The 13,120-nt window shown below is 43.4% G+C and overlaps 1 protein-coding gene across 1 annotated transcript; it reads right to left on the bottom strand.

The window, feature by feature from the left end:
- Window positions 1–2,259: 2,259 nt before the first annotated feature.
- LOC311133696 (interleukin-21 receptor) lies at window positions 2,260–11,556 on the bottom strand (the record flags this gene model as incomplete). Its single annotated transcript, XM_084167233.1, has 6 exons — window positions 2,260–2,682; window positions 2,769–2,847; window positions 2,957–3,044; window positions 3,156–3,324; window positions 7,761–7,894; window positions 11,433–11,556. 6 exons carry the CDS (start codon window positions 11,554–11,556, stop codon window positions 2,260–2,262), a joined length of 1,017 nt encoding a protein of 338 aa, XP_084023359.1.
- Between the last annotated feature and the right edge of the window lie 1,564 nt (window positions 11,557–13,120).

The raw sequence follows: 13,120 nt of genomic DNA, 5'->3' as shown, positions 1-13,120 counted from the left end.
TAAAAAATGCTGGCATGGAAATGTTTTAATAGCTATAGCCGGCACCCCTCCCCACCCCCAAAAACTATATTTAAGACACTTTCAACATACCATATTTTGTACAGATTGTATATTAAAACATGTTTGTTTGAACATCATGATACAGAGTAAGACCACACTTGATTTCCAGATTATTGAGAGTGGTGAAATTAAAAGAACATGATGATCAAAATATAGGATATTTGCACCAGAGGAGGCTGGTGGGAGGAGCTATAGGAGGACGGGCTCATTGTAATGAGCCATTACAATGAGCCTATAGCTCCTCCCACCAGCCGCCTCTGATTTGCACATTATTTACAAAAACATTAGTAAAAAATAATTAAGGATCTTATTATCCCAGTAAGAATAAACACATTTTTCTGTAGATGAAGAGCAAATGCAGTGTATTTATGACTTTTCTAGCCTGTATTGAATTCAACGATTTATATATACACTAGATGACTGCCAGGGGGGCGCTGTGTTGAAACCACCGTACCTCCATCTTGCCACTCCCCTACCATTGTAAAACACATGTTGGAAGCTATAGAAATGCATTTTTTCCATGTGTATTCTATTACAGACACCATAATGCATGCTTTTAAATTATATTATGTGAGCTAAACATAATATATATATTTAGAGATTACTAATGTTACTGTCCCCACTACAACAAAAACATTTAATTTTGTCCTTGAAACATTTAATTGAAATACTGTAGAATTCCATTCATTCCTATGGAGGAATGAGCCAACACACCTCCAGGCTGTGTAAGGGCTATTTTACCAAGAAGGAGAGTGATCGAGTGCTGCATCAGATTACCTGGCCTCCACAATCCCCCGACCTCAACTAAATTGAGATGATTTGGGATGAGTCAGACCGCAGAGTGAAGGAAAAGCAGCCAACAAGTGCTCAGCATATGTGGGAACTCTTTCAAGACTGTTGGAAAAGTATTCCAGGTGAAGCTGGTTGAGAGAATGCCAAGAGTGTGCAAAGCTGTCATCAAGGCAAAGGGTGGCTATTTGAAGGATCTCAAATATAAAATATATTTTGATTTGTTTAACACTTTTCTTGGTTACTACATGATTCCATATGTGTTATTTCATAGTTTTGATATCTTCGCTATTATTCTACAATGTAGAAAATAGAAAAAATAAAGAAAAACCCTTGAATGAGTGTGTGTTCTAAAACTTTTGACCAGTAGTGTATATATATATTTTTTAATGTATTTGTTAAAATATTGAATTTGGCCTTTACTACTATAGCCCATAGAAACGCATTGAATAACACACTCATAAAAGACACCAAAAAAAGACATAAAATAGATAATAAGGAAAGGGTTTTGAAGTGTCTGTCCTATATCTAGGAGATATAATAAAGCTCAGGAAATGGAGGTCCTGGGCTGGCGTGGTTACACGTGGTCTGCGGTTGTAAGGCCTGTTGGACGTACTGCCAAATTCTCTAAAATGACATTGGAGGCGGTTTATGGTAGAGAAAGGAACATTCAATTCTCTGGCAACAACTCTGGTGGACTTTCCTGCAGTCAACTTGAGACATCTGTGGCATTGTGTTGTGTGACAAAACTGCACATTTTAGAGTGGCCTTTTATTGTCCCAAGCACAAGGTGCACCTGTGTAATGAACATGCTGTTTAATCAGCTTCGTGATATGCCACACCTGTCAGGTGGATGGATTATCTTGGCAAAGGAGAAATGCTCATTAGCAGGGATGTAAACAAATTTGGCAACAACTTTTGAGAGAAATAAGCTTTTTGTGCGGATGGAAAATTTCTGGGATCTTTTATTTCAGCTCATGAAATATGGGACCAACACTTTATATGTTGCGTTTATATCTTTGTTCATTATATATATATATATATATATATTAATTTTGTTGGCACAAAACGACCTCCATAGTTCCATTAATTTGTATGGGTTACCATTAAGATGAGTCCTGTGACACTTGTGGGGGTCATATTAGTTTGTAGTCCAAACCGTTCGGTTGTTACAGACGTTTACGTGAGAAAACCGATTTTCGGGATGTCTCCTGGTCTGACAAACAGCGCTGTAGCTCTGCCAATTTCCACCGCAGATTCATAAGGGCAACATGGGCAGATGCGGTGGATTGAGACGCAGCCCATACAAAAAAACACATCTCTAGCTTAAACTGACGGATTTTGATGGGGACTTTGTATTATGCTGGTGGGGATTTTGTATTATGTTGCTTAGATTGACGCACCGGTGCGTCAATAGACTCTAGGGGTAACTTCCGGACAATTCCCAGTGTCCGAAAGGGTGCAGTAGTCACTGCTGCTGTACACATTGCTGTACCAGGCATTCTCCCGCTCCAGAGATGTGGTGCTGTGCAGCCAACACCCCGAGTCTGCTTCGATGGTGCTCTCTGGCTCACTCAGAGACACACTCTTCAGTGGGCCTCTGGGTGCCGGGAGTGGTGACCCCAGAGATACAGCATAAGCAATGCCCAGGAAAAGCGCATCAGACGCTGGGTTAGACAGGTTGTCACTGGGGCCCTCCTGGATCATGTGATGGGGCACCAGTGAGGAGTGGTCATCATCCAGGACAGGTACGATCTCAGTCAGGGTGTCGATTTGCAAGGTTTCCTCTGTCTTGAGTAGGTCTGCCCCATAGCCTGGGGTCACAACCCAGCTCTACAACCACAATAAGTTTGTTAGTGTAATGTTCATGTCTCAGTGAGAAGTATTAATGCATCAAGGGTGACATAAGACTTCCTTACCCTGAAGTCCCCCTCACAGTCAGTATAAAGGGACTGGAAGTATGGTGCTGGAGTTGGGATGAAGGCGGATTTATTCAACCTGCAACATATGAGAAGTTTCCACACCCCATGAATTACATGATATAAGACATGCATCTGTTCTTCCATACACTGTAGATGTCACCAAAGATAAGGTAATCCAAACTTACCTTACAATTGGAATGTAGCACAGAATTAGCAGTACTGGAACCAGCACACATAAGATGGCAGTAAATGTGTTTGTTGGAAGTTCTGCAACTGAGGGGACAAAGAACATTGAAACAGCATTAGCCTGAAGAAACACAAAACAGGCAAGCAGTGGGCTCAAATGTTTCTAGTAATGTTCCTGATGTCTTGACAGAACTATACCTTTTTGTATGGGATCAGTCCTCCAATGAACCTCTGATGACCATTCACTCCACTGGCCTTGAAACAGTTGTTGGTTGGGGATGGACCTCACTTTTACAGTGTACTCTGTGTCTGGCTCAAATTCTTCAACGTTCCTTGAGATGTTAGTTGAGTGGGGAGCTTTGACAACCTGTGGGGAATAATATGAGGAAATAGATGTATTTATTCTCCAGTTTTATTTTAGAAACATCTTTAGCAGGATTTGAGGGTCTTACGTAGATTTGGTGACCACTTCTGTAGAACCTGAGTTCGTAATTCAGGTTGTCAGTCAGAAGATTGCCAAATTCTAAATATTTCTCATAGCTACTCATCCAGGTAACGCAGTATTGACTTGACATCTGGTTGATGGTGAGATTGATTGGTGCATTGGGTTTGACTGGGGAGAGAAAGACACTTGTGTCAAAGATTTGGGATGGAATGAATGTGTCCACAAAAATAAAAGCTTCCCACGGCCGGCCTGCTCATTAGGCTGGATTAGGCGGTCGCCTATGGCAGCAGATTGATGAGGGCGGCATTTTCTGAGCTAAACTGACCAAGACGCATCTCCAACAACAACATATAAAATCTCACATAATTCTACGAAAAAACAATGACAATTTCTCTCAACCAATGGCATGTGGGTTTTTTAGGTGAGCGCTGATGCCGGCCTGTGATAAGGCAGGGGCGCAAAATATTTTGCTTGTCCATTCCCAGCGCGCCTCTCCAGGGTGCTGTTGGAGTGACGCATCGCTGCGCAGCTCCACCAACGTTCCGTAACAAAAATCATCTAACATAAATCATGTAGCAGATATAGGATATGGTAGAAAGAGTACAGTTGAAGTCGGAAGTTTACATACACCTTAGCCAAATACACTTAAACTCAGTTTTTCACAATTCCTGACATTTAATCCTAGTAAAAATGCCCTGTCTTAGGTCAGTTAGGATCACCACTTTATTTTAAGAATGTCAAATGTCAGAATAATAGTAGAGAGAATGATTTATTTCAGCTTTTATTACTTTCATCACATTCCCAGTGGGTCAGAAGTTTACATACACTCAATTAGTATTTGGTAGTATTGCCTTTAAATTGTTTAACTTGGTTCAAACGTTTCAGATAGCCTTCCACAACTTCCCACAATAAGTTGGGTGAATTTTGGCCCATTCCTCCTGGCAGAGTTGGTGTAACTGAGTCAGGATTGTAGGCCTCCTTGCTCGCACACGCTTTTTCAGTTCTGCCCACACATTTTCTATAGAATTGAGGTCAGGGCTTTGTGATGGCCACTCCAATACCATAACTTTGATGTCCTTAAGCCATTTTGCCACAACTTTGGAAGTATGCTTGGGGTCATTGTCCATTTGGAAGACTCATTTGCGACCAAGCTTTAACTTCCTGACTGATGTCTTGAGATGTTGCTTCAATATATCCACATAATTTTCCTTCCTCATGATGCCATCTATTTTGTAAAGTGCACCAGTCCCTCCTGCAGCAAAGCACCCCCACAGCATGATGCTGCCACCTCCGTGCTTCACGGTTGGGATGGTGTTCGTCGGCTTGTAAGGGACCCCCTTTTTCCTCCAAACATAACGATGGTCATTATGGCAAAACAGTTATATTTTTGTTTCATCAGAACAGAGGACATTTCTCCAAAAAGTATGATCTTTGTCCCCATGTGCAGTTGCAAACCGTAGTCTGGCTTTTTTATGGCGGTTTTGGAGCAGTGGCTTCTTCCTTGCTGAGCGGCCTTTCAGGTTATGTCGATATAGGACTCGTTTTACTGTGGGTATAGATACTTTTGTACTTGTTTCCTCCAGCATCTTCACAAGGTCCTTTGTTGTTGTTCTGGGATTGATTTGCACTTTTCGCACCAAAGTACGTTAATCTCTAGGAGACAGAACACGTCTCCTTCCTGAGCGGTATGATGGCTGCGTGGTCCCATGGTGTTTATACTTGCGTACTATTGTTTGTACAGATGAACGTGGTACCTTCAGGTGTTTGGAAATTGCTCCCAAGGATGAACCAGACTTGTGGAGGTCTACAATATTTTTTCTGAGGTCTTTTGATTTTCCCATAATGTCAAGCAAAGAGGCACTAAGTTTGAAGGAAAGCCTTGAAATACATCCACAGGTACACCTCCAATTGACTCAAATTATGTCAATTAGCCTATCAGAAGCTTCTAAAGCCATGACATAATTTTCTGGAATTTTCCAAGCTGTTTAAAGGCACAGTCAACTTAGTGTATGTAAACTTCTGACCCACTGGAATTGTGATACAGTGAATTATAAGTGAAATAATCTGTCTGTAAACAATTGTTGGAAAAATTACTTGTGTCATGCACAAAGTAGATGTCCTAACCGACTTTCCATAACTATAGTTTGTTAACAAGAAATTTGTGGAGTGGTTGATAAACGAGTTTTAATGACTCCAACCTAAGTGTATGTAAACTTCCGACTTCAACTGTATGTGGCCTTTTCTGTAGCCTACAGGCTGGAGATAAAATGTATGACAATGTAATGAGATGGACACTTTTTACATCATACAGGTTTCTCCGATGAAATAGCCTAACCTAAATGGTGCTCAATCAATAAAAAATTTGCTGTTATGTTAACAAACAACATATCCTACAAACAGGACAGGTCAAGGTAAAATTGACAATATGGAATGGACAATCACAACTGTTGTCCAGGAGTTTCACCCCATTGTCAAGATCAGTGGTTTCAAGATTGTATCCGTCAATTCTTGACAAGCTGATCATAGCAAAAATACTTCTGCATTTCTGTGTAAACACATTGCAAATAGGCTCACAATAACCCCTGATGAAGTTGGGTAGCTGATATTCAGAGCTTAAATAGCCAAATTGATTAGTCACATGAATGAGGAGTGCAGTATAACCGCAGTACAATGCAGTCTAACTGCAGTATGCTTCAAATACTGCGTCCAAAATTACACTGTTTTTTTTGCTACAGTAATTTTGCAGGGTAACTGCAGTTACAGTGAAGTATAACTGCAGTTCAACTGCAGTACACTGCAGCTATTCTGCAATTACTGCGTCCAAAATACCACAGTCGACTGCAGTTACTGCACTTTTACTGCAGTTTAAAAACTGCAATCTTTTTTTGTAATGCTTACCACATAGATAGGCATTCATAAAATTATATTTCAGGCAACACTCTAGGCTACACCTCAGTAAGCACAGACCGACGCCAACAACTTGTGGTTCTCTTTTTTTGGTGCAGTCCGGACCGGCCTTGATTTCCACATCCACGGACATAGTTTTTTGGTCCATCTGGTCCACATCTGAACCAATCATAGACGTCTATGTTTGGTTCAGATTTGATGTGGTCCAGGCTGGCCTTGATTTGGCCCAAACATAGAAGTCTATAAATTACTTATTTTCAACTTTCATTCAGAACAAAAAATGAGCCTGATTTCAACATCCGGAAAATACATATTTTCAACGTCTGGAAAATACATATTTTCAACATCCGGAAAATAAGTATTTGCAACTTTCATTCAGAACTACAAAATTAACCTGATGTCAATGTCCTGGAAAATATGTATTTTAAACATATGGAAAATACCTTTTCACCTTTCATTCAGAACCTAAATTGAACCTAACTTCAACGTCTGGAAAATATGTATTTTTGACGTCTTTTCAACGTAATTTTGCTTACTGGGACTATTCTAGTTTTGGGGGGCAGCATTTTTTGGTCTAGCCTATGGCGGTAGAATGGCAAGGACCGGCCGGTTATACTTTACTTTACAGTGCCATTATTACTGTGTAATGATTCCGGTAATTACAAAGTACCAAGTATTGTAATTACTCATTATTACGCTGTAATTGCAATACTTGTTATACTGTAATTACATGAGTAGTTACACAGTAATAATGGCACTGTAAAGTAAAGTGTTACCTAGCTTCTGAACCAACCACTTCAAGCAAGTACCTATGCTTGTCAATTGAAGTTTGGTAGGGGTAGGCGTATCACAAAGTCATATTTGTATTGTAATACTGTAATAAGCACTTACTATGCTTTACTGGCATGTATTCCTTATCCAGCAAGGTGGCGCTTATATGTCCATTGCTTCTGTTGTGATAGAGAGTGATCTTAAATCTTGAAGTGTCAAAAAAAAAATCTGGATCCTCATCAGGATCTGGATCAACAGTAGAATCTGGATGTGAAGTGTCCAATGAACAGGAGTAATTGCCATCCATTTTCCTCAGCTTCACACTGTGTAATGAGTAGAAGTGAGCAGGAAAAAAATAAAGCAGGAATCAATATAAAGTTATAACATACAATGTACACACATTGCCTCGGTGTGTACTGTGTACGTATACAGTGGTTCTTAACCTGGGGTACTTGGCCTATCCACAGGGGATACTTGGGAAGACTAATAAGAACATAGCCCACTGGTAAAATGCACATGAGGGGTTACTTAGGCGGTACTCTAGGCAGAGCAAATGTGGTAGGGGGGTAGATTAGGGGTACAGTTACCAAACAGGTTGAGAACCACTATACTAATACATTTAAATGAATGTACTCAAATTTGAGCAATATGAAATAGTGGGGATCTCACCCATCAAATACCGTCCCGAAAGAGAGGGCCTCAAAGTGCAGCCAGTAAGAGGACTGGTCTGCATGAGCCACCTCTGGCTGGATTCTCAGGGAACAGTTAATGGTGAACAGGTAATCACTCACACAGTCAATGTTATATTCATGACCTGGAAGAGTCCACATGAAATACAACTTAAGCACTGCAAACACACAATGGTGCTTTACACCTGGGTTTCCCAAACTCGGTCCTGGGGCCCCCCCTGGGTGCACGTTTTGTTTTTTGCCCTAGCACTATATAGCTGATTAAAAAAATGAAAGCTTGATGATGAGTTGGTAATTTGAATCAGATGTGTAGTGCTAGGGCAAAAACCAAAACGTGCATCCGGGGGGGGCAGGAGTGAGTTTGGGAAACCCTGCTTTACACTAACCACAATATCCTTATCTCACACACCACAGAGAAATACGCCATTCACACATAAATTCAAGACAATATTTCAAATATATACATTTTATGTTTTGATGCACTGTAGGATTAAACAGAGGTGTGACCAAAGTAAGACACTTCCTTATAAAGAAATGTGAAATGTATTTTGCAAAGAATTAATTACATGTATGCTATATCGCATTTATTTCACACAGAGAAATTGTAATACACAGCACAGACACCTTCAGCTGTCACGCCCTGACTCAGGGGACGCTTATATGTTGAGTCAGGGTGTGTATATTCCTTGTTGTGCTTTTTCTATGTTTGTGTTCTAGTATGTGTGGATCTATGTTGGCCGGTGTGGTTCCCAATCAGAGGCAGCTGTCGCTCGTTGTCTCTGATTGGGGACCATACTTAGGCAGCCTAGTGGCACTGTCTAGTTGTGGGATGTTGTTCCGTGTAAGGTTTGTTTTCTGTACTACCTTGGACTTCACGTTTCGTTTCAGTTGTTGTTTTGTCGAGTGTTTATCGTTAAATAAAAATGTATGCATATCACGCTGCGCCTTGGTCTGACCCGTCAATGAACGAACGTGACAGAAGATCCCACCAAACAAGGACCAAGCAGCGTGCCGAGAAGGAGCAAACGCCTGGGACTCAACAGGAGGTTACATTAGTAGATGTCCTCCTCGGTTGGGGGAGAATTACGGAGGAGGAGGCCGTCCGTTATCGGAAGGCGATGAAGGAGGATGCCCAGCTAGGAGAGGAGAAACGGCGCCAACAGTGCCGACGACGGAGACCTGAGAGGCAACCCCAATAAAACTTTTTGGGGGGCCACACGGTGTGGACGACGAGGCAGCAGGAGGCCGTGAAAGGGCGGATCTGCAGGTTAGGAGAGGAGGCCACCATGTTACGGGGGCTGTTGGCTCAGAGGGAGCAGGAGTTATTCGGTCAGAGGGAGGCGCTACAGGAGGCTAAAAGGGAGAAGGAAAAAGTAGAGGCACGGCGAGAGGAGCTGGTTAGGCAGCAGAAGGAGCGGGAGTTAATAAAGGAACCCAGTCCTGCTCCTCGCACCAAGCAAGTGGTGCGTGTCACCAGTCCGGTCCGGCCCGTTCCTGCTCCCCGCACCAAGCCAGTGGTGCGTGTTCCCAGTCCGGCCCAGCCCGTTCCTGCTCCTCGTACCAAGCCTGTGGTGCGCGTCGCCAGCACGGCCCGTTCCTGCTCCTCGCACCAAGTCAGTGGTGCGCGTCGCCAGCCCGGCCCGGCCCGTTCCTGCTCCTCGCACCAAGCCAGTGGTGCACGTCGCCAGCCCGGCCCGGCCTGTTCCTCGCACCAAGCCAGTGGTGCGCGTCGCCAGCCCGGCCCGGCCTTTTCCTTCTCCTCGCACCAAGACAGTGGTGCGTGTCGCCAGCCCGGCCCGGCCTGTTCCTGCTCCTCGCACCAAGCTAGTGGTGCGCGTCGCCAGTCCGGCCCGGCCCGTTCCTGTCCCTTGCACCAAGCCAGTGGTGCGTGTTCCTAGTCCGGTCCGGCCCGTGCCTGCTCCTCGCACCAGACCAGTGGTGCATTTGTCCAGTCCGGCACGGCCCGTGCCCGTTCCACCGGTGCCTGGTCCGGCACCGGTCAGCTGCTCCACTCCGGAGCCAGAGCAGTCCGCTCCACCGGGGTCCAGTCCAGCTCCGGTCAGCGGCTCCACTCCGGAGCCAGAGCAGTCCGCTCCACCGGTGCCTGATCCAGCTTCGGTCAGCGGCTCTACTCCGGAGCCAGAGCAGTCCGCTCCACCAGTGCCCAGTCCAGCTCCGGTCAGCGGCTCCAGTCCAGACCATGACGTCAGCCCCTCTCCAGGTTCGGGGTCTCCCACACCAGGGTCCAGACAGGGCCTGGCGTATCGTGGGAGGAAGGAGAGTCCGCACCTTTGGGGGGGGTACTGTCACGCCCTGACTCAGGGGACGCTTATATGTTGAGTCAGGGTGTGTATATTCCTTGTTGTGCTTTTTCTATGTTTGTGTTCTAGTATGTGTGCATCTATGTTGGCCGGTGTGGTTCCCAATCAGAGGCAGCTGTCGCTCGTTGTCTCTGATTGGGGACCATACTTAGGCAGCCTAGTGGCACTGTCTAGTTGTGGGATCTTGTTCCGTGTAAGTTTTGTTTTCTGTACTACCTTGGACTTCACGTTTCGTTTCCTTTGTTGTTTTGTCGAGTGTTTATCGTTAAATAAACATGTATGCATATCACGCTGCGCCTTGGTCTGACCCGTCAATGAACGAACGTGACATCAGCTTACAATAGCCATCAGTCAATATTCAATTTATTTGATAATTGAGCAAATTATGGTAATGTTTTGTTTCTCATATTTAAAGTTGATAATTTATCCTCCAAATTGTTTAACCGCAAACCCATGCCATTTATTGTTATAAAAATAAAAAGACACGTTTTTTATTGTTGTTCTTGATCAGTGGAACTAAACCTGACACAGGTGATGGTGATTATTGAGTTAATTAACACAAAGCTTATAAAAAAGAGGCGAGTTCAGCAGGACACAAAGTTTTGTAATGTTCAGATAGAAATATGTTATGTAGAACAAACTCCGACATGTAGAACAAAGGAATCATGTCTGCTCTATTCACAGCATTTCTGTCTGCAACATTTGTTAACATTCAGCTTCTGAACGTGGCCCAGCTGTGTGCCAGTTTTTCAATAGGATATGTCTTGTAGACTTCTCCTAATGTGGTGTTATGCAAACATCTAAATATTTATTAAGTTAGATAAATGTTAATTGTAAATTAGGTGTTTACCTGTTGTGGTATAATTCCCATTCAGGCAGACGATACTGTAAGACAGGACAAAGGTGAGGAGCAGCCGCATACTTCTGTATTCCCTGGGACACGTCTGTTGCTAATATTGATAAGGTATGACATTACATTACAACTCTTGGACCTGATCTGGACTTAAGGATCTTGACTGAGCTATCTATGACAAAATAACTTGATGCCAGAAACTGAAAGTGGGAGGAGGATCCAGATAGGGACTTTATTCTGATAACTATCACCCTCCGCTGTCATGTGAGGTGGAGGATGTGTTTTTTTTTTAAAGAGCAGTTTGTGGGGGACTTCATGAGTTCAGTAAGTGGGTGGTGTGCAGTGTAACCGTCATTCATCTTTAAATAGTTTCAACACTAACATACAGTGTAAAATGTGTAGAGCAAAGAGCAATTGAGTTGTCAGATGATTGACAGTCAGATGATTGACAGTATATAATTACATTCAGTCTCTTACCAATAAACAAACCTTGGTACCTATCCATGGTAGTAGCAGTGAGGGGAGTGTTCTTTTTCGATGACTGTGATCTGTATCCTCTTCTTGCCACCACAGTGTCTTCAAACTCTTCTTTCCAATTCACTATCTCAGCCATCGTGCCATGCCACGGCTGCTTGTTTGTGAAGATAGAAAGATGATATTGGATAAATAAGCCTCACAAACCCGATGTGCCTTCTTAATAAGTGTACAATGATGGCATGCATGGCAGTGTCATCGGATATCTGACATCAGTTTCATTGTGCTAATGAGGACATAGTGAACATAGTCATAAGTATAATCATCAAGGTTTCAGCCAAAAACTCATAATTGTGTATTTATATATTTTCATATGTATATGGCACTGGATAAGAGGAAAGAGCACATATTGTAGTAGAAAGAAAGATGTAGAATAAGAAGGCGATGTTTGCGCTCTGTAGAGCGGGGATGTGTGAGTGAAATAGCATGAATAAATATGTTTTTGTGGTGGTGCATGATTCTACACTGAACAAAAATATAAACACAACATGTAAGTGTTGGTCCCATGTTTGATGAGCTGAAATAAAAGATCCCAGAAATGTTCCATACGCACAAAAAGCTTATTTCTCTCATTCCTGTTAGTGAGCATTTCTTCTTTGCCAAGATAATCCATCCACCTGACAGGTGTGGCATATCAAGAAGCTGATTAAACATCATGATCATTACACAGGTGCACCTTGTGCTTGGGACAATAAAAGGCCACTCTAAAATGTGCAGTTTTGTCACACAACACAATGCCACATGCCACGTCTCAAGTTTTGAAAGAGAGTGCAATTGGCATGCTGACTACAGGAATGTCCACCACAGCTGTTGCCAGATAATTTAATGTTCATTTCTCTACCATAAGCCGCCTGCAATGTCATTTTAGAGAATTTGGCAGTTCGTTCAACCGGCCTCACAATCGCAGACCATGTGTATGGCATCGTGTGGGCGAGCGATTTGCTGATGCTAACGTTGTGAACAGAGTGCCCCATGGTTGCAGTGGAGTTATGGTATGAGCAGGAAAAAGCTACGGACAAGATCCTGAGGCCCATTGTCGTGCCATTCATCCGCGCTATCACCCCATGTTTCACCATGATAATGCACGGCCCCATGTCGCAAGCATCTGTACATCATAGCAGTGACCCGCTCCTGCAAGTTCATGCATTTCAACATTCGTGGAGAATGACCCTACCTTACACAGGAAGCGGTGCAGGTCCTAATCCAGGTATTTGCCCTCTCCCGTCTGGACTACTGCAACTCGCTGTTGGCTGGGCTCCCCGCTTGTGCCATCAAACCCCTGCAACTTATACAAAATGCTGAAGCCTGCCTGGTTTTCAACCATCCCAAGTTCTCTGATGTCAACCCGCTCCTCCGCACACTCCACTGGCTTCCAGTCAAAGCTCGCATCCACTGCAAGACCATGGTGCTTAATGGAATATCTACATAGGTGTACAGAGGCCCATTATCAGCAACCATCATAGCTTTCTTCTGAAACTCGTCAGTCTATTCTTGTTCTGAGAAATGAATGCTATTCCATGTGAGAAATTGCCAAGAAACTGAAGATCTCGTACAACGCTGTGTACTACTCCCTTCACAGAACAGCTCAAACTGGCTCTAACCAGAATAGAAAGAGGAGTGGGAGGCCCCGGTGCACAACTGAG

The sequence above is a fragment of the Coregonus lavaretus genome (genome assembly GCF_964263955.1).
Source record: "Coregonus lavaretus genome assembly, chromosome: 1".
In the NCBI taxonomy this organism is placed as follows: domain Eukaryota; kingdom Metazoa; phylum Chordata; class Actinopteri; order Salmoniformes; family Salmonidae; genus Coregonus; species Coregonus lavaretus.
Note: the sequence above shows the minus strand (reverse complement) of the source record. Positions and strands in the feature narration are given on the sequence as shown.